This window comes from Morus notabilis, unplaced genomic scaffold, assembly GCF_000414095.1.
Source record: "Morus notabilis unplaced genomic scaffold, ASM41409v2 Scaffold338, whole genome shotgun sequence".
Taxonomy (NCBI): domain Eukaryota; kingdom Viridiplantae; phylum Streptophyta; class Magnoliopsida; order Rosales; family Moraceae; genus Morus; species Morus notabilis.
Window position 1 is genome coordinate 61,528 of NW_010358348.1, and position 22,073 is coordinate 83,600.

General features: G+C 31.0%; 2 protein-coding genes across 4 annotated transcripts; one reads left to right on the forward strand and one right to left on the reverse strand.

Annotated features, from left to right (window-relative positions):
• Window positions 1-153: 153 nt before the first annotated feature.
• On the reverse strand, window positions 154-3,928 carry LOC21396891 (monosaccharide-sensing protein 2). 3 transcript variants are annotated; one of them, XM_010092401.2, is made up of 6 exons: window positions 3,749-3,928; window positions 3,379-3,506; window positions 2,705-3,271; window positions 1,364-2,307; window positions 1,005-1,192; window positions 154-851 (listed from the first exon to the last, which is right to left on the reverse strand). In XM_010092401.2, exons 2-6 carry the CDS (start codon window positions 3,455-3,457, stop codon window positions 407-409), a joined length of 2,223 nt encoding a protein of 740 aa, XP_010090703.1. In that variant the 5' UTR covers window positions 3,458-3,506; window positions 3,749-3,928; the 3' UTR covers window positions 154-406. The 3 variants fall into 3 exon arrangements, with proteins under 3 accessions (XP_010090703.1, XP_024017661.1, XP_024017660.1); XM_024161893.1 differs by having other exon boundaries at window positions 3,379-3,557; XM_024161892.1 differs by lacking the exon at window positions 3,749-3,928 and adding an exon at window positions 3,600-3,718.
• A 12,797-nt stretch (window positions 3,929-16,725) lies between these two features.
• LOC21396892 (mitochondrial phosphate carrier protein 1, mitochondrial) lies at window positions 16,726-19,767 on the forward strand. Its single transcript, XM_024161914.1, has 6 exons — window positions 16,726-16,985; window positions 17,468-17,817; window positions 17,898-17,941; window positions 18,221-18,435; window positions 18,523-18,647; window positions 19,421-19,767. The coding sequence occupies exons 1-6, from the start codon at window positions 16,842-16,844 to the stop codon at window positions 19,473-19,475; spliced, it is 933 nt and encodes a 310-aa protein (XP_024017682.1). The 5' UTR covers window positions 16,726-16,841; the 3' UTR covers window positions 19,476-19,767.
• The last annotated feature ends 2,306 nt before the right edge of the window (window positions 19,768-22,073 follow it).

A 22,073-nucleotide genomic window follows, 5' to 3' on the forward strand; every position in this document is an offset into this window, starting at 1 on the left:
TGCCAACACTGGTACTTACAAAGGCAATTTCGCTTCAATTCCCCTTTATTGTCACTTTCACACGCTAGACGTCGAGAATACATGCTATAAATGTAGAGTCTTTTGGCCATTCTTTTCTTACAACGGCAACAAATCTTAATCTTATTCTTGTCATAGGCAGAAATCTACGTTCTTCCCCTCCATAATTTCAACTCCAAAAACAGTATGACACGCCAAAGAAGACGTCAGTTTGTTGCATACCAAATATGACAAATGAGCCAATAAAGAAAATGATCCTTTCTACACAAAAATTAAAAATAAAAATACCACTTCCAAACCGCAGAAGGAAATTAGAAATTATCAAACAGGACCAGGGAAATAAAACAAACTGTCAAAATTTTTTTTTTTTGATCTGTTAAGTTTGAAATCAATCGTTCTTCGCAGCTGCAACCTGCTTTGCACCGACGGAGAAGAACTCGGTGATAACTTCAAGAGGCATGCCCTTGGTTTCTGGGACTTTCAAGAAAACAAAGACCCATGAAATGATGCACACAACTGCATACATGCCAAAAACACCAGCAAGGCCAACAGCCTTGAGCATCACGGGTAGCGAGTAGGTGACGATGATGTCTCCGATCCAAAATGTGAGTGCACAGATGGCGATGCAGAGTCCACGAACTCGGGTGGGGAAGATCTCCGCGCAAAGGATATTAGGAATTGGGCCAAATCCCATGACAAAGAAACAGAAGTAGAGCACAACGCTGGCGGTAGAGATCGTTGCATGAAAAACTTTGCCCAAATTCACAACACTCCCAAGGACTAGGACCAGAAGAGACACTATCAAGATAGGGATTGTGTTGAGCAGTAAACTCCTGTTTGTTGAGGGTAAACAAAATAAACCGTAAGGATAACAACGAAAAAAAACATTACAAGCAACAAAAAATTGCAATCAACAAGTTTGCCATCTAAAAAGAATTCAACCAAACGGCCAGTAAGAAACACAAATAAATGGGGAGAAGAATTACCTTCTCCCAGAGATATCCATAAGCCTCATGGCAACAGCGATACAAGGAAGCATAAGGAGAGTTGTTAGTCCACTTATAAGTAAAGATGTAGAAGATGATGAAAGTCCCAAGTTCGAAAGGAGAACCCCAACACCTGCCTGCTCAAGGATTTGAGGTGTATAGTAGAGAACTCCATTGATGCCAGCAAACTGAACAAGTACTAAAAGAGTTACGAGGCAAGCAATACAAATATAATTTAAACAGACAACAAAATAGAACCTGTCTAAGACTAGTACCAAAGATTAGGAACGATAGTTTAAACATGTTCCAAATCTTTCAAAAAGAAGATAAAGAAAGGAACAGTAGATTCTATTAGTTACCTGCTGAAGGATTTGGATTCCCATGCCAACAAACAAAGCATGTTTGACTCCCGGTTCGAAAAGATCTCTCCAACTTGGACCTTTCGCAGCTGAAGCCGGGTGAACCATAGCCGGTCCAATTGGATTCTCTCGCATAAGGTCTTGCGAATAGAGAGCCGGTTGACTAACCAGGGCAGCAGCCTGGACGAAGTCACCCTCCACTTGAACATCACCACCAGGAAGAGAAACTATAGATCCTCGCCGAGATCCAAGGACACCCTCTTGGTGCAAATAAATCCTCTTGAAACCTCCCTCCTTTTTACCATCTTCGCCTTCTCTCTCAGTCCACTTCCATGCCAATTGCCAGCCTCCACCAATTCCAGTGCTCCCAACCGGTTCCCCGGCATTACCATGAACTAAACTGCTCTGCCTCATACTTGTGAGGCTTCCATGAGCAGGCGCGACCATGTCTTTCTCCATGCTCGTTGTCTGTCGTGATATCAATGGACTACGCAAGTTGTCATCAGAATTGCCACCATCTGCATCAGATGCATAATCGTCGCCTTCTCTAGCGAGGCTCTCCTCGTCCCACTCCTCGTTTCTAGGCTGGCTACCACCTCCAACACTGAACATGCTGCCAAAGTGTGGGAAGAGCATGCTTCGCATACTTCCGGTTTCCGGGAGTTTTTCATGAACACTGCCAAAGAGAGTGACAAGAGGATCAACAAGACCGCTCTGGTTTGCCAGGCTTCCATGCCGAGACACAAGGCCAAGGGTGGTGCTCTGACCAGTGACGGGTTTGGCAACCCAGGAGAGACCTTGATCAGGCCCATACAACTTGATTTGATCCTTGTCCTCAGATGGATCCTGCTCATCATTAAACTCATTAGCTGGGCCAATTATGTACTCCTCCAAGGACGTTTCACCCCCAACTCCAAGACCCTCAACCAATAAAGCCAACTCACCTGTTCATCTTACAAGTATCAGTAGAATCAAGGTAATGCCAGATTGTTAACCGACAATTCTACACATACCAACTGTTGTACTAATTCATTCTAACAAACTGCTGGGACAAGAGAATCATCATTCTTCCATTTGCAAATGCTTTTAGATCTACTCATAAGAATCCATATCTTAGAAATCCAAGAATCGTCATTCACTTGACATGGTACAAGTATTGGGATGTGTAGGATTACTCTTATGAATCATGTAGTGTGAATCACAAACCTAACAAAGCATCTAAATATAAAACCTCAGATTTAAACATTAAACCTCTACGCAAATCAAACAATTAAATAAACTTATATCACTTCAGTAATCAAGTACTTCCAAAGAAACAGATCATCAGAGAAAGGGGCTAACCTGCAACATCTTCTCGGCCACGCAGCCTCTGCAAAACTTTCTTGGCCTCAAGCATCCGGCCTTTACTCACGAGCCACCGAGGCGATTCGGGCAAGTAAAAAACAGTGAAAAGGAAATATATAACAGAAGGAATAGAAAGAACACCAAGCATCAATCTCCAGTTGGGGGATTCCGAAAGAGACATGCCAAACACCATGCAATACGACAAGAACATCCCACCAGAGCCAGCGAACTGGGGGAGAGTATTCAAAAGGCCTCTAATCTCAGGTGGGGCTGTCTCGGATATGTAAACGGGGACAAGGGTAACAGCCAAACCAACACCAAAACCATCCAAAAGCCTTGCCAATAGAAGGAAGTAAACATTAGGAGACCACAACATAAGAATACCACTAAGAAAGTAAAGAATAGAAGAGATTATGAGCAGGGGACGACGGCCAAGCCAGTCTGCTATGGCTCCTGAGCATGTTGTGATCAGAGTGGCTCCGATCAGTGATGTGGCCACGATCAGCCCTTCTAAAGTGGGTTGGCTTTCTAAGTGGAATTCCTTCTTTATGTACAAAACAGCACCTGAAAAAAAAAAAAAAAAAAAAAGAACCGATTAGTACACAAATCAAGCTTGAATCTTTGAAGCACCCAAAAAAAAAAAAAAAAAAAAAAAAAAAAAACCAATATACCTGCGATAGTTGCATTATCCCATCCTTGCAGTAGATTACCAACAGCAGCGGCAATAGCCACAAGAACGGCACCACTCATTTTTTTATATATATATATTCTCGTTGGAATTGCTTTTTAGAGTAAAAACCTGGATGAGAAAGAAACGAAGAATCACAGATCGAGCAATGGAAAGGAAATCCTGAAGAAGCAACAAGGTAGAAAGATGTCCGATGAGAAAGACCTCTATAAAGGCGCAATAGAAACAGAGAGAGATATGAACGTCATTTGCAGATTGGATCACAAATCAATTTACCATCCAAATGAAAACAACCCAAAAAGGAAAAAAAAAATCGAAGGAAACAAAATCAGCAATTAAATTTTTTTTGAAACCTTTTCTGAAGATGAAGAATCTCGGCCTTTCTGAGAGGAAGGGATTTCCAAAGACCGAGTGAATAAAAAACGTAACTGAAAAATAGAAAAATGAGGAAGAGTCCTAAAGAACAGTTGGGGAGAGAGAAAGCAAATAAAGGAAAAGGGGTGTATGGAAATGTATTGAGCGCTAAACTGGTGGACACCTGCCCTCAAGGGTGTCTCTCTGGCCTGCACGTCACCGCTCTGATATTTCAGCTTGTATCATCTGCACTCTCAATTTTGTCATCATTCAAAACGCTATTGTGTAACAATAAAATAATAGAGATGCTCTTATCTCACCCTGAAAAAAGTTTTTTCTTTTTGATTGGGGGAGAAATATTTGAGGCTCGATTCGATTTTTTAATTTAAATTGATATATAATTTTATATAAAAAATTTTTATTGTAATAAAAAAATTAGATATAATTATTTTTGATAATTTTTTATTATAATAAAACTTAAATTTATAAAATTAAGAATTTTTATAATCTGATTTATAAATGTGCACAATAAAAATTTGCATACGTGAAATTTTTTTTCCTAAACATAGATTAATATTCCGTTTAGTTCGTTAATTCGAGTTTTTAATTTGAGTTAAGACGTGACTTTATGTGAGAGTTTTTTATTATAATAAAAAAGTTAAATGTGACTGTTTCTAAGAGCTTTTTACTGTATCAAAACTCGAATTCTAAACTCGAATCGGTAAAATGAACGGATGATAAATCATTAAATAGTTAATCGAAATATTAAACCAGTAGTTCTTAACGGTAGCATATAATGGGTAGTTCTTACCATATAAATTTAGAACACGTAAAATATCAACAATAAAGCTTCGTTTGGTATAAGAGTTTAAATTAAGATGATTCTAATTTTATTTTAAAACTAGAATCATGATATGATTTTAGGTTCAAATTATGGTCATGAAACCAGAACTAGAATTATGGCATTATTCATTTCACCGATTAGAGTTTAGAATTCGAGTTTTGTTACAGTAAGAAACTCTCAGAAATAGTCACGTCTAACTTTTTTGCTACAGTAAAAAATTTTCACATAGAGTCATATCTCAACTCGAATTAAAAATTTGAATGAACGAACTAAACGGGCCTAGGAGTTGAACCACCCAAAATCAAAGGGGGATGGTTTTAAAATCAGGAGTTATTCAGGTTTAAAACATAACATCATGATTAAAACTTTAAATTAGAACCATCCAAACTAAATATTAATTATGGGTGAGTTAAATCAGAATCACTTTTTACTTTTTGTAAATAAACACTGATTTGAATTAGAATCATGATTTCAAATTTTAGAATCCTTGTAGCAAATGTGCTTTAAGAGTCTTTGGGAGGAGGTAACACTTTAACACATAAATGTCCTCCACTAAATTAACTTGCGTGTGTGATCTGTTTCCAAGTGTGTGCTCTTTTTTTTCAAAAAAAAAAAGAAGAGTTTCATATTAGTAGAGAGCAAAGGCACATGTGCTGTTTAAAGTGCCTACGAATTCTTTTCTGAATACCTATAACTCGGAAGAAAATTTGTGGGACTTAAATACCGCAAGTGCATTTTAATTTTCTATTTTCTTTTTGCTAATTAAAAAAGTGTGCAATGCAGTAAATTTAAAGTTCAACAAATTCGATTAGAAAAGAAAAGGAAAAAAAAAAGAAAAAGAAAAGTTTGACAAATTCAATGTATTAGAAGCAAAAGATACAAATTATTTATGCGTCACAAAAATCATTACAAAGATGGTAAATCTGATTTTGTGATGGCATCATGGCAATAATAGAGAGAACTAATGGGCTTATGAGATCAGTCCAAGAACTAAATAACAGCATGCTACTTTGAAAATCGGGGAATCCACTGATTTTTTATGAAAGAAAATATTGTTTACGGAATGGATTAGAAAATACTAACTTATTATGCTAACTAAAAATTCAATAGAAAAGTAACAATTTAACTGTTTTTATTAAGTGGGACCAGATAATTTAAACAAAATGACAATGCAAATCAATTTTAAACTGTCGTATTACTGAAAACAGACTTCATAATATGTCTAAAATAATAGATTGGAACTTCGTCCATAGATTTACAACCCCAATTCCCAAATGAATATTTCTTGGGAACATTTTTCCAATCTTTTATGGTTTGGTTTGCACTCGCATGTACATCCGCACGGCACAGCACATTACAGCTCATGTTACTCTTGCATATTCCTTTTCTCAATTAATGTATTTTTATGTTTCCTCGATATTTTAATCTATTGCTTTTGTACGTATATTATCGTCCTTACATAAGCTGTCCATGTTGCTGGGTCCTTAGTTATCACTCACTCTCACTCTTCACTTTTGGCTTTCAGTCTCACGCAAAAAAAAAAAAATATATATATATATATATATATGAAGAAGTTATTTTTGGTAGACTTGAAAAAAAAAAATTTTATAATTTTTTATCTTTTATCCGTTAAATCTGTATTAAAAATTATTTTTTTCTTCATTTTTTTTTTCAACCACATTCTGATTGTACTAATGGGTTGGCCTATCAGAGAAAGTAAATAAAAAAAAGTTAATAATAGAAGAACCTTTTTTGCGGGATAAAAAACAATATGTACATATTTTTTTGAAGAAAAAGTAAATAGAAAAAAGTTAATAATGGAAGAATTTTTAGCAGGATAAAAAAATATATATATATATATATTTTTAATCTGATATAATTTATAACGAAAACTAGACCCTACTAATAAGAAGGTCTTAACGGAAAAGCTTCCATATATATAACAGGGTAATAAGAAATTTTGAGAATCGAATCTAAAGTCTAAAAGTCTAAAGTCTCAACCAATTATCATCTTGCGAGTTTCATAATCACAGTGGAGCCACCGCAAGCTGACGACGAGGAGTCTATTTAATCAATTTGTAGTAATTTCAACCTCCGAAAATGACTTTGGCTCACGCTGGGTCACTTACAGTGTGCTACACTCATTTTGTGTCCCCTCTTTTTAGCGTATTCAATGACCCTTAATTGGTAATGTACATCTATTGTCTAACACTACATTATATCATAATTATATAAAAAAAATAAAAAAGTAAACAGAGGAATATTATAGTGGAGAGACCCTACTCATAGATTATAAGGTCATATTTGACAGCAACCTTTCGATGCTATTCAAAAAAATACTCCATGGTACTCAGTCGTATATCATATGTGTTGTGATATTTAAATTATGTAGTCAAAATCAATAGTATTGTGACTCTACGTCGAAAGCTTTTTATAAAAAAAATAATAATAAAATAATAATAAAATATTACACAATATTATGCGAATTTAAAGTTAAACACAATGTTATAAAATATAGGGAGAAAGAGGAAAATAGATCAAGACTTGAGATGAATTAAAATTAATAGATTAATAATTTACATAAGTTAATAAATAGGCCAAATTACTGTTTTCGTCCATAACTTGTCTGGTTATGAACCATAACTTGACAAGTTATTTACGGTTTTTGTCCATAACTTGTCTGGCTATGAACCATAACTTGACAAGTTTGTCTATAACTTATCTGGTTATGAACCATAACTTGACAAGTTATGGCCTATTAATTTCTATAACTAAAAATTGGCCTATATACTTTCTTAAGCTTTTCATATTGGCCTATTTTCTACTATTTTCCTAAAATATATGGTGCATTTAGAACTCGTTTCAAAATAATTTTATTTTTCGTATGAAAATGAAAATGAAAATGTTTTCAATCTCAGACAGAAATTATTTTTAAAAATACATTTGGTAGTTTTATTAAGAGATTGTTTTCAGTATAAAAAATTTCATTAATGTCTCCCTCTCTCTCACTCTGTGCTCAGGAGAGGAGAAAACGGAAACAAAAAATAAAAAAACGACTAAAAGTCATTTTTCATTTCTCTCCCATTTTACACTAAAATAAAAAATTATTTTCATTTCTGTTTTTTATCTTTAATTGTGTCAAATACCGTTTTTCTCTCGTTTTCATTTTTTTCTCAAAAAATGTGAAAAATAAAAATAAAACCAACTTCAAATAGGGCCATAATTTTTATACTTTATTACTAAATTATTTTCCTTTTTTCTTTTTGTCTGGTCCAAGGTTTTCTTTTGCAACCACCGATTTGTTCGTCTTTTATGTTAGTGATGAAGTGGGGAAATATGAATTTAATTCAATAATATTGGGTGAGGAGTACAATAGTTGAAACTTTTGATAATTAATGATGCAGTCTCCATTATGAATGTATATGCACTAATATTATATATTTGTGTGCTTTTCTTTTTCATTGTTACTACCTTTTTTGGTCACGGTTGGTCCATCAAGTCCAAAGACGAAACTTTTGCAATTTTGCAACCACCGTTGTTGGGTCTCCAAGTGGACAAGGGTGGGGCAAAGCTGTCAACTTCATTGATAATAACTTAGTTTTTTTTTTTTTTTTTTTTCTTGAACTTACGTTGATTGATTATAACTTTGATTATATAGTAAGATTTAACTGAGGTGATGTCAACTTTAAGCCATGTATTTAGTTTGGTTTTATCGGGAGCCGAATCTAGTTTCTTCTAGCAAAACACAAAACCTGATCAACTTATATATAATAATAATCCATTATATGAAGATATTTCTTAATCATGTTCTCTAATCTTTTTCATTATTATTATTATTCAAGAAAACTTTGAGGTTATGTGAAACCAGACAACTGAGATCTTTAGCAGTCAAACTTCTGGGTAGCCCGAGCTTGCAGTAAATTGGTCGTTAATATGCAATATAGTATTGGGAAAACACAACATCTAGCATATTTCGTAAATAGCATATTTTTAAAATGATAGTAAATTATAGCATGTATTAAATTCTCATTCTAAAAAAAATACGTTGTTTTCTCAATTTACCCCTCCTGCGAGGGTTTCAATATTTTTTTTAAAATAAATATAGTATTTACTAATAAATATGATATTTATTGATAAATACAGTAATTAACTAGTAAATACAGTGTTAAAACGGTCACCGAAATCAGTAAATATATTTTAAGATAAATATGATATTTACTAATAAATACATTACTTACTAAAAAATATGATATTTACCAGTAACTACAGTGTTAAACGGCCGCTAGAGTCAGTGCCTGAATTTTAGGTTAAATATGATATTAGTAAATATGGTATTTACCGGTAAATACAGTGTTAAATAGTCGCCGGAGTCTGTGGCTATATTTTTAGACAAATAAGATATTTATTAGTCAATACAATATTTAATGGTAAATACAGTATTTACCAAAATAAAGTGTTAAACAGTCGCCGAAAAAACGGTTGCTAGAGTCGGCCGTCGAAAAAACCGTCGTCGGAGTTGGCCTCTAGTCACCGAAGCCGGCCATGGTGGACTTAACTATAATCTACCTATTTTAAAAAATATGTTATAATTTACTATTTTAAAAAAATAGATGTTTAGGGGTAAGTATAGGTGAAAAAAGAGGTTTAGGGGTATTTTTAAGTTTTTAATAATGTTTAAAACTTAAATTATCAAATTTAAAAAAAATATGCTATAATTTACTAATTACTCTACTAATTATGTTATTTCACTCGTTCTTCCTATAGTATTTTACTTTTTTTTTTATTGGTGATTATATGGGATTTCCAATTAAGCACAGAACAAGATATACTAATTTGAATTATAAATGTGGAAGACTTTAGGTTTCCATCGTTGAAGCGCATAGGATACGTTCTTTAAGGAAACAATAATATTCATTAATTTCGTCTTTTTTTTTTTTTTATTTATGACACCACAGCCACATGCCGAAATGTTTATCTTCTAAATAATGGGAAAGTCTACTTTAAATTTTAAAAACAAAAAAACAAAACTTTTAAAGGAATAGTTTGTTTTGCCCTTTATATGATTCCTTGTATTTTACTTCTAAAAAGGAGTTTCATAAAGTACATACACAAAAAAAAAAAAAAAAAAAGATGAAGAACAAAGATAGGCTATATAAGTATACATGTATAAATATATAATGAGTGTGTATGTAAATATGTTCCACCGAGAAAAAGGTATTGTAAGATTTGCAATATAAGTGTAAATGTACTAATATATAATAAGGATGTGTATATAAATATATTCCACCAAGAAAAGGTATTGTATTACACTTAAACAAAGGAAAGAAATAGATATGCAATCAAGCATAGTTACAAAGAAAAAGAAATAAAAAGATCCTTGCGGTCATCATGTTGCCTTTTTTTAAGATCATTAGTGTTATTAAATTTTATCTCTCATTTATCACTTTAGAAATGCTCATTCATTTAAATCCAACTCTAATAAATCTAAATCTAAACCTATATAAAAATAGACAATGCCTTAGTATTGTTCACTTCCCAATGACTAAGCAACTTCTTCTTCTTTCTCCTTTTTTTAACTATTCTTTCCCATTTTCGTTTTTAGCTTTTCTTTTTCCTTTGTTTTTGCATTTCTTGGTTTTTGATTTCTTTATATATATATATATATATATATATTTTGCATTGTTTTTGTCAATAATTTTTTATAGTCTATGTTTTAGGTTGTTTTTTTTTTTTTTGCATTGTTTTTGTCAATAATTTTTTATAGTCTATGTTTTAGGTTGTGTTTTTCAAAAACATTTATTTTCTAACTTTACTCGTATGAAAATAATTTCTTTCATATTCATATGTATTTTTATATAATTTTTTATTCCCTTTTTATTTTTATTAATGACTAAGATAATTTTCTTCAAATGTGTCTCTACTTAATTGTTTTATGTATAATTCATGTTATACCAAAAGTTATTCTTATGCGTATGTTTTATGGTTAACCCAATAAAACATTTTTTTCCTTAGATATTTCCTTTTCAAACAGTTTTTTTTTTTTTCCAGTCCTTTAAACTATTATTACTTAATCTTATTTTGTCTTAACAAATGTAAAATGCATGAATACCGTTTTCGTCCATGTATGTTCACGTCTCAATTTCATCTAATCATCTAATCTAACATCTAACATGCATAAAAGAAGCAATACCTCGTTATTTAATCTAATCCAACATAATTTAACATACATTAAAAAGGACAATATTTCGTTACTATTCCCTTCGAGGAACTACCACATGACAACTTCTTTTTTTTTTTTTTTTGCTTTTTTTTTTCCTTCCTTTTTTAGTCTTTTTTCCCCTTTTCCCCTATTTTATCACTTCTTTTTAGCCCCTTTTCCTTCCTTTTTTGCTTTCATATTTTTTACCTTTTTTTTAAATGTTTTGTTTTTTGTTTTTTATTTAGTCAGTGTTTCTTTACAATTTATTTTTTACGGTGTGATTTTTAAAAATATTTCTTTTCTAACTTTACTCTTATAAAAATAATTTATACGTGTGTTATATAATTTTTTATTCCTTATTTTATTTTTGTCAATGGCTAAGATAACTTTTTTAAATGTGTCTCTACTTAATTATTTGTTTATATAATTCTTCTTATATCAAAAGTTATCCTAATGCATGTTTTATATGATTAGCCTAATAAAACATATTTTTCCTTATATATTTCCGTTTTAAACAGATTTTTTCTTGCAATCCTTTAAGTTAAACTATTATTAGCTAATCTTATATTATCTTAACATATGTAAAATGTACGAAAAACTCGTCGATATTGAATCTATTGTGGCGTCACAACTTCATCACTTCTTCTTTTGATCATTAATCTAACAGATAATATAATATAATCTAATCTACTTTAACATACATAAAAAGAGGCTTTACTTTCCAAAAACTATCATGTGACAACTTATTCTTGTTTCTTTTTTTTTTCTTTTTAGTCCTTTTTCCCCTTTTTTCTTTCCTTTCTTTTTACTTTTTCTGCATTTTAATTTCTTTTTTAGAGAGCTTCTCTAGTAAGATTAAAAAAAATAAACTATCCATATTTATACTGAAAGTATTTGTATCAGAAATTGTCTGTTTTGTATACTTTTCAACCTGATTTGATTTTCACACGATTCAACTGTTATAAATAGACACTACTGGTATGAATATACTACCAAAAAAACTTCACTCTTTTTAATTTCTTCATATGTGTTCTTATATATATATTTATAATATATATATATATATTCATTTTAGTTAATGACTGAGATAAATGTATCCTTACTTAATTGTTTTTGTGTAATACCTTTTATATCAACAATTATCCTTATGCATATTTTTTTATGATTACCCATCAAAACATTATTTTCATCTAAAATTTTTTAAACAATTTTATCTTGCAATATTTTAATCTACTATTATCTAATCTTATCTTATCTTAACATATGTAAAATGCATGTAGACCGTTTTGTTCATATTACGTCTAAACTTGATTTCTTGTTTTTTTCAATCATCTAATCTAAATATAATCTAGAGCTCATTTGGTTCATAGATTAGAACCATTTTCGATTCACGTGTGTTTTTTGTGAGAGAAAATACTGTAGCGAATCATGAACCATGATTCGAATCAGAGAACGAATCCTCTAACCAAACGGGCTCCTAATATCATCTAACATACGTAAAAGAGAAAATGCCTTACTACTGTTTATTTTTTAAAGACTATGCAATTTCTTCTTCTTTCTTCCCCTCTTTCCAACCTCCTTTTTTTCCCTTCCTTTTTAGGCTATTTTTCTTTCTGTTTGCTTTTCCTACTTTTAGATTTGCTTTTATATATTTCTTAAATATTTTATTTTTTCTATTTTGTCAATGTTTCTTTACAGTAAAATTTTGTTATAGTGTTTTTTTATAAATATTTTCTTTTGTTTTTTAATGTTAAAAATGTTTTCTTTACTAGCTTTACTCTTATAAAAATAATTTATTTCGTATGTTTTTCTATATAATTTTATTCTTTTTTTATTTTTATCCATAGTTAAGATAGTTTTCTGCAAATATGTCTCTATTTTTTTACTTTATGTGTAATTCCTCTTATATCAAAAGTCACTAAAACATTTTTTTCTCCAAATATTTCCCTTTTAATCAGTTTTTTCATGATATTCTTTGAACTATTATTGCCTTATTTTATTTTATCTTAACATATACAAAAACCTATAGACTGCTTTCGTCCATCGTGCACTTGAAGCCACATCTTAACTTCATCTCTTATTTTTTCTGTTACTTTTATTATTTATAATTTGTAATTTGTTTTTCAATGTTTTTTATTTATTTATTTATTTATTATGTTTATACTCCACCTTCATTTATATAATCTTAATCTTAGCATCTTATCTTAATCTTTCAAAATTTAAAGAGTAAAGTGAAAATTTGTAAAATTCAAAGAATAAATTGATAATGTCCTTAAAATTTAGGAGGTATTAGTAATAATAATCTTTTTATTTAAAAATACATAGGATTACATTTTAAGATTTTTTAACGTGCTGCGCATGTGACAAAATTTTTATTTATGGAGGACAGCGGAAGTACACAGAAGAAAGTTGTACATGCGTGATTATTTGAGCATGGGAGTTGTCAAAATACTTGTTTTTCAGCAATGTATGCAAAACATACGTATATTATAGAGGTGATTAGCGTTATCTATACTAATTAATCTCTCTCAAAAACAGTTCCTTATATGATTCTTTTCATTGTTTTTTGTTATTATTATTTTTTATTATTGCAGCTTGTTTTTCTTATTTTTTCCTTCATATTTTCCCTTTTTTTTTTGTTTGTGCGCTATTTGTTCTAGAAATTAATATAAATTATCAACAATTTGCTTATTACGCTAGAGCCTTATTTGGTTTGTAGTACAATAAAGAACATTTTCAGTCCTCTTTCTTGCTTTCTTTCTTTCCTTCTTAACTTTTTTTTTCTAGTTTCTAAAAACAATACCAATTTAGGTGACGTTTGTTTCAAGAGTAAATGTCTAGTTTAAGATCATGGTTCGTAATTCCGTTATAATATTTTTCTCCCACAAAAAATTAAAATTTTAAAAATTAGAATCATAAATTATGATTCTGAATTCATAAACTAAAAGTCACCTTAAATTATCATGAACAATTACTATATCTTGAATTTATATACATTCATGTATAAAAGCATAAATTTAGACATATTATATGGAAAAACAAAATCCTAACTTTTTTTTTTAGAAAAAAAGAAAAAGAAAAATGAAGTAGTTTCCTTAAAAAAAATAAAAATAAAAAAAAAGCTCAAAGAGCAGAATACAAATTAGACCCAATGATAGAGCCAGATTTTAGAGAGAATCCAACATCAGCCACCTCTGATCAAATTGGCTGCTGCAGATTCTGCTCCAACCATCAGATAAGGCTCCACTAGCTTCTCCTACAATCATGGGATTTATTCGTTATGTATTTGTAATATACTAATATTATTATGGATAAGGTTAATGACACCAACTCAAATTATAATTCTTATATATTAACTAAAGTAATATATTAGTTGTTATTTTTTTTATTAGTGCGTATTTAAAATATTGTCATGTCAATTAATAAAAGAGATTATATCTACCAATAAAAGGATGACAATTCACGTGTCACATTAATTGATACACAAAAATTAAAATTTGAGCTGGTATTTCTAACGTTACTCTATTATTATTATTCCTAAATCTCTCCAAATGAACTGCACGTCATTGAGGGATCATTTTTCATACTATGTACTGATTGTAGATATACTTTGTAGAATTACAACTTAAAACCCTATTTGTTTCGCTGAATTAATTCAGAGCCCGTTTGGTTAGATGATTCGTTCTCTGATTCGAATTATAATTTATGGTTCGCTATAATATTTTTTCTCAAAAAAATACACGTAAATTAAAAATTATTTTAATCTCATAATTTTAATTCAATGAATCGAACGGCTCTCATTGATCATGATTAGACCCCCATCATGGGGAAATACATGCCAGACTGAGACAGTGCGTGAAGTACAACCAAATCCCACCTTCGCAAGCTCATGACTTACCACCCTGTTACAATCTCTATGATAGTCAACTGAAACATTTCTTAAACCAGTCAACAGATCACAGATATCAGATTTCGTACGAATGATAGTACTCGTCACTACAGATAAAAAGAATAAAAGAAGTTGGAGATCACAATTGCAAGGCCATATCTCAATTAATTTTTTTGTTTTTTGTTTTTTTTTTACTTTTTAAAGAACACTTTTGTCGTTTAATGTCTAAATTCTGAGCAAAAAGGGTCTTAAAAAACTAAAGCGTAATACCGTTTTGTACGAACCGTAAAGGTTGCAATACGAAGGGGGTATAACCAAAACGACATGTCGTGGTTTTGAAGAAACGACGTATATTTCTGAACGACTTGTTGAATTTCATACATCGACATTATCCTCATGAAACGATAAATATTCTTAACGACAAGTCGGTTTTATCTCTTTATTTTTATTTTTGAGGATAAGTCGTTTTTAAAATTACGTTGTCCTAATTAGATAACGGCATCATTTTAAACTACATGCCGTCTCACGTCTATTGTGCAGCAACGAACCTTTTCACACACATATTTATTTATTTATTTTTATTTTCTGGTATAAAAAAATTAGCAATTTGTGTCTTGAAAGACAGGTTGCCTTTGCTCTAAAATAGACAGGGGAGATCAGTTATAAAATTACTTATGAGCTACGGGTTTTTAAATTGTAAACGACGTTTTCGTTCATTTCATTGACTCGAGTTTAGAATTTGAGTTTTGTTACAGTAAAAAACTCTTAAAAACAGTAAATCTAATTTTTTTACTATAGTAAAAAGTTCTTACATAAAATCACATTTCAACTTAAATTAAAAACTCGAATCAACGAACTAAACGTGTCCGTCATGTTTATATTCTAAATGTTAATAGTTTTTTTTAAATAAAAGTATTTTGTACTTTTTGTTATTTGAAACGAAAAATTTTGTACTTACTGTTTTATTTTTTAAATGGGAGTCTCTATGATGAGACATTTTAAAAATACCCACCAATGGAACACTATGTTTGGACTGTTAAATTAAATTTTCAATTATTAAATCTGTATGGGTCCGTATTAAAAATTTATAACTCTCCACACAAAACTGCTTACTCTGCAAATCTGACTATTAAAAAAGTAATCTAACGGTGAAAACAAGATGTTCCACTTATAATTTTTTTAGTGGGTCTCACCTAAAGAAAACCTTTTTAAAAAAGGCACCTACGTTGCACCGATCAAAGTAATTGGGTTGTTTTATTAAAAAGGTAATTAAGTTGAAAATTATTTTGCCGGTTTATATTGTTTTATTAGGATATTCAATATGATACGATTTCAAATCTTCATATTAAATTAGGTACACCCAAATCAAAATGATATGAGCCGAGCTTAATAAATACTTAATAATTAAAGAGTCTTTTTTTGGTAAGGCCTTTAGGGTCAGTTTTTTAACTGTTTAATTTAGTTAAAATTACATCATATTAAAAAAATATGTATAATAGATAATTTTTGATAGAAATTTAATGATTAAAGATAAAAAATAATGATTAGTTCATTTTTTTTAATTCTATCATAGAACTTCCTAATTAAAAATTGTGTCCTATTACTTTAAAAAAAAAAAAAAAAAAAAAACCAACTGTGTCCAATTAAAATGGTAGATTTTGATACCATACCAAAAGAATTCTCCTCATAATCCTACACCAAAAGGCCAAAACGACATGACAAGGCCAAGAATACTAATTGGTCTCGCTTCCAGAATTCTGGGATGTCTATTTCACAAATCTAAAAAGCTCATTTACCTTTGTTCACGATTATTAGCTGATTGTCAGCCATCAGGCATCAGCCAAGAGGTGCTTTTTGGTTGGCGTTGATTAAAGCTAAGCCATATATTTGGAACCCTTAAACGTGGCTCCCTAGTTAGCACGAGAAAACAGTCCGAAATTTCAAAGCCCCGCCATCTGACACGTAAACTACAAACAACGTCTTCCAAACATATGCCATATATAAACACATAGCGTGACAAAAACAGAATCTGGGGTTTCTCTCTCATTTTCTCTTCTCTGTGTTCTTTGCATACACTAGCCGCCAAAGGAAAAGAGTACCTGGGGTTTTTGATGGGGTTTTTGGAGGCAGGGTTTTGAGTTGAGCAAGGAAAAAGAGAAGATGAGAAGAGGGATCGAGGGAGGAAGGGTGTGTGAGGAGTTTTCACCGGGGTATTATGGACTTTGCACTCTTGGAGGAATGTTCAGTGCTGGAACTACCCACCTCGCCATCACGCCTCTTGATGTCTTGAAAGTCAATATGCAGGTGGGTTTTAGTTTTAGTTTTTGATTTTGAAGGTTTTGTTCTTTCCGGGTTTTGGTGCAAGTGAGAAAGTAGCAAAGTTTGATTTTTGTTGAAAGTGTCTGTTTCATTGAGAAACTGTTGTTCTTTCTTTCTTTTTTTTTTTTTGGTCTATGGTTTGTTTTTGGTAAAGAAATGTAACTGAAAAATGTTAAATGTGATGATCAGAGGGACTTGGGCGTTGGAAACTGAATGGTATTAGAAGCTCTTTTATAAGTTATGTCATTCTTTCAGTGATCATTATCATACCAATCTGTCTGTAGTCTTTAAAATGCATTTTTTTCTTTGGATGGCATAAATGAATTGGTTTGATTTCTTTGTAATGTTTCTTAGTTTTCCCATAAGGGACATGGTGGTATCTGAATATTTTGCTTCTTGTTAGTTTCACTTTCTGTGATTTAGATACTTTAGGCTGCTAATCTGGTTAAATCGTCTTACTTTATTAGGTGAACCCTGTCAAGTACAACAGGATTGGTTCAGGGTTCTCTACTCTTTGGAGAGAACAAGGCCCGTCATCCCTTTGGAGAGGTTGGTCTGGGAAGTTTTTCGGATATGGCGTTCAAGGCGGCTGCAAATTCGGTCTCTACGAGTACTTTAAGAAAATTTACTCAGACGTCTTGGGAGATCATAACAGGAGTTTCGTATTCTTTCTCAGCAGTGCATCTGCTCAAGTATTTGCTGATGTGGCTTTGAGTCCTTTTGAAGCTGTCAAAGTCCGGGTTCAAACACAGCCCAGTTTTGCAAAGGGCTTGGTTGATGGATTCCCCAAACTATATTCAACTGAAGGGCTAACAGGGTAAATTGTCCACAAACTTAAACTCACCTCCTTGCTTGTTCTCTAGTGAATTAAGCTTACCAATCTATTCTTTACTCCAGCTTTTATAGAGGACTTCTTCCACTTTGGGGTCGAAATCTTCCATGTAATATCTCTATTTCCTTTGAATATTGTCAAAAGTTTTAGTTTCTTATCTGAAATTGAAATCCTTTTGGAAGCTTTGACACATTGGAATATTGATTTTAGAAATATGTTACGTGACTTGATGGTGGTTTTTCTGTCTTGATAAAGTTTAGTGTGACAATATGGCTATTTTCCTTGAGCATTAACAGTATTATGTTGCCGTTTCAGAGACCATACTGTTCACTTCTTTCATTTGCAAATATTTTCACTTCTTTCATTTGCAAATATTCTCTTTTGACAGTCTCAATGATAATGTTCACAACATTTGAGCACTCAGTGGACTTGATATATAGAAATGTAATTCAAAGGAGAAAAGAAGATTGCTCAAGAGCCCAACAGCTCGGTGTGACATGTTTAGCTGGCTATGCAGCTGGAGCTGTTGGTACCGTTGTCTCTAACCCCGCTGACAATATTGTTTCTTCCCTTTACAACAAAAAGGCCGATACTGTTTTGCAGGTTCTCATGTCAACTTAGCTATTCTTTGGTTTATTACTAATATGCGTTTAAAAGTGCATTAATCACATTTGTTTTGAAATCTTATAGGCCGTGAAAAATATTGGGGTTGCTAATTTGTTTACGAGAAGCCTTCCTGTTCGGATAACGCTTGTTGGCCCTGTCGTTACTATGCAGTGGTTCTTCTATGACACCATTAAAGTGTTAAGTGGGCTGTAAGTGCTTTTGACTTGGTTTATTTGTTAATATCTCTTAATGCCAAAGTAAATTCATCTTAAATAAATTTGATGAATAAATCCTCCAATGATGACTTGTTAAGAAACCCTTATGGTTCTATTGTTCTATTGGAATCTAGTGCCTTATTGTCTTGGCATATGAATATGATGCTTTTCATCTTCACATAAATAGCTTAAAATGAAGTACCATGTCTTCTTTTTTTTTTTTTTAAGAACATTGTTCTTTGTTGGATTAGTTTCAGTTTTCATTCAAGGTGTCCACCCGATATTTCCAAGTTTCAATCCTCTAAGAAATATATGGTTTTTGTGTTGCGGTCTTTTTTTTTAAAAAAAAAAAATTATGGAATTGATAGTAGGACATAATTGCTACTTAGCCCGCGGTCTTTTTTTAAAAAAAAAAAAAATTATGGAATTGATAGTAGGACATAATTGCTACTTAGCCAAATTGATGTAGAGATACCCTTTTAGTACCACATGGTCGCTTTAATCTTCCATAGCTCAAATGATCTTCTTCTATGCAACAAAAAATATAAATAAAATAATAAAAAAACCTTCGTCCTTAGAATATAAATGGGGTAAAAGCTCTGCCTAGCATACTCTCGACCGTTCAAATCATGCTAACAGAGGATTTACAATTAAAAAGAGACTAAGGACTGTTTGTTAATTGGGAGGAAAATATCTCATTCTTAGAGACATTGCATTTTCTTTGTTTCCTACTTCTTCTAACACAACTTGCTTGAGACATATTTTAGGCCTACAAGTGGAGGGATCAACAAACGCCTTGAAGAAACTAATGCATCAACTTAATTATCACGGGGAAGGGAAACAGCAATCAGTGAGTTTTGGTGAAAAGCAATAGTGATGTTAAAGCTTATAAAGCTATCTTGACGCATAAGCAAAAGTTACTATTTGAGGCCCTCGTTATTATGTTCATGGGTCTTTGATACTTTTTTTTTTATTTTTTATTTTTATTTTTTCCCCCTCATCTTCCATATCACCTATTAGTTTTATAACCTGTAAAGGTACATGTTAATTTAGTTTTATTTTCTGTCAAAATAATGAGTCCAAGGTGAGTATGCAAATGATTGAGATGTAAATGCCCAAATGGATTGTGTTTCTCTTTTTATATGCAGTTTCAATCAAGCTAATGACATCAAATTTCGTATAGGGGATGATTCTTCTTATTCATATGGTTTGAGTTGTTTGTTAACAATTCCATCAAAGACATTGTTCCAATTGAAGTGCGTAAGCAAGTCTTGGTCTTGCACAAGACTTGTTCACATACTTACAATCGGACAATGACTTTGGATGCAGCCATTGACAGAATTTCCTCCGTCGCCCATTTCTTAACGCTCGAGAAGTACCCGCTGTACTGGGGCTGGTTAAATTACAGCTGAGAGCCTTCACGTAATAAACGAAAGAGAGGAGAGAGAAGCAACTAATATTGATTGTCAAAAAGGAAATGCGTTCATCAAGTTTTGAGATATCAATTTCGGTTTTTTTTTTTTTTTTTTTTTTTCATTCAGGCTTCAGGGATTTGATTTTAGGGGAGTCTCACATAACAACTTGAAAATAAGAAATAAACCAGGAAAGAAAAACAAAGGAAAACAAAGGAATTTTATGGTTATGTTTGGAATTGATCCTATTTTTATTTTTTACGTTTTTTGAGAAAGAAAAAATAAAAACGTTTTCATAACGGTGTTTGGTGTAATAAAGATAAAAAACAGAAATGAAAACGATTTTTTGATTTAGTATAAAATAAGAGAGAAATGAAAAATAACTTTTAATCATTTTTTATTTTTTATTTTTATTTTCTCCTCTCTGGAGCAGAGAGACATTAATAGATTTTTTTACATTGAAAATAATCTCTTGATAAAATTATCAAGCGCATTTTTAAAAATAATTTTTGTCTGAGATTGAAAACGTTTTTATTTTTATTTTCATATAAAAAATAAAATTATTTTGAAACAAGTTCCAAATGCGTTTTATAATTTACATAGCGTTTGTATATGAGTATGGAAAGAAGCGTAGGGGGGCCGCCGCGTCGGATCTCTAATCTGTGGGCTCGGGAGTTCATCGATCGTCTTTCAAGAACCTCATGATGTTTTGCTTGTTAAACTCTTGTGCTCACGGTGTGTGAGAATTATGAGAACTATCGTGAGGTTTCATAACAGAAAATTTTAGAGTTTGTTCTTTTGGAGTTTAACTTGAGTATAATTCTTAAGTTGAATTTGAGTTATAACTTGAGTTGAACTTGTAACTTGAGTTTGTGTTTAGTTGTATACATTTGAGTTATGGTTTGAGATAAGAATCTTTTTGAATTTGTGTTTGAGTGAGTCAAAACTTGAATTTATATTTAGATAATATTTTAATAAAAACTCAATCCTGATGAAAAATTTTAATAGGGTATATGGGCCGGGTTTTATTCGTCTTTTCGTTGTCAACGCATAGAAAAAAAAATCTTCTCAATCAGAATTAAAACGAAAAAGTTACAGCATTTTTAAGAATAGAAAAAATACTGTTCATTAATTTGAGTTCGAGTTTCTGAACTCGAGTTAAAGGGGAAACTTGAACTCGAGTTTTAGTCCTAAACTCGAGTTTGAACTCGAGTTTAAACTCGAGTTTAAACTTAAAAGAACATGAACTCGAATAAAGTTGTAACTTGAGTTGCATTTTTTTGAGTTTTTCACTCAAAAGAACAAGCCCTAAAATATCTGTAATATTTTTCTGGATAGATATTCTAGATATCTAATATGTGGGATATGTGTCCCTTTTATAGACCCGATAGTCAATCTCATATTTACTTATTCTTTTTTTATTTTAAAATGAGAGTATGATTGGTGGGCTCCACTCAAATTTAAGATTAAAGAATGTAATTGATACTTCCATGTCCCCTTTATGATTGAGACTCTCATTCCTAATATTAAGTATTAACATTAAATTACTATTATATATCTATTTTACTTATAAATGTACAATTAAAAATAAAATTTTAAAAATAATAATTACAACATATATTTATTATTTTATTTGCCTAATATTATAATATTAACATAATTATTGTTAACTTTAATATAATAAATATGTATTTTATTTTTTTAATAAATTAATAATATATTTTAATTTTTAACTCTATTTTTTTATTTTTATTTAAATTTTTTAACAATTTATTTTTATATTTTAAATAGTTGTACAATTTATATTTATTATTTTAATACCCTATTATTACACTAAATATTTTAATTATAATTAATTTTAATATAATAAGTACACAATTTTTTTTTAAATTAAATTAAAAGATATATTAATATTTTTACACTGTTTCATTCTCAAGAGTAAATAAGCGCATTAATAAGATTTAAAGTGAATTTGATTATAAATCTTATCACTAAGTAAATAATTTAT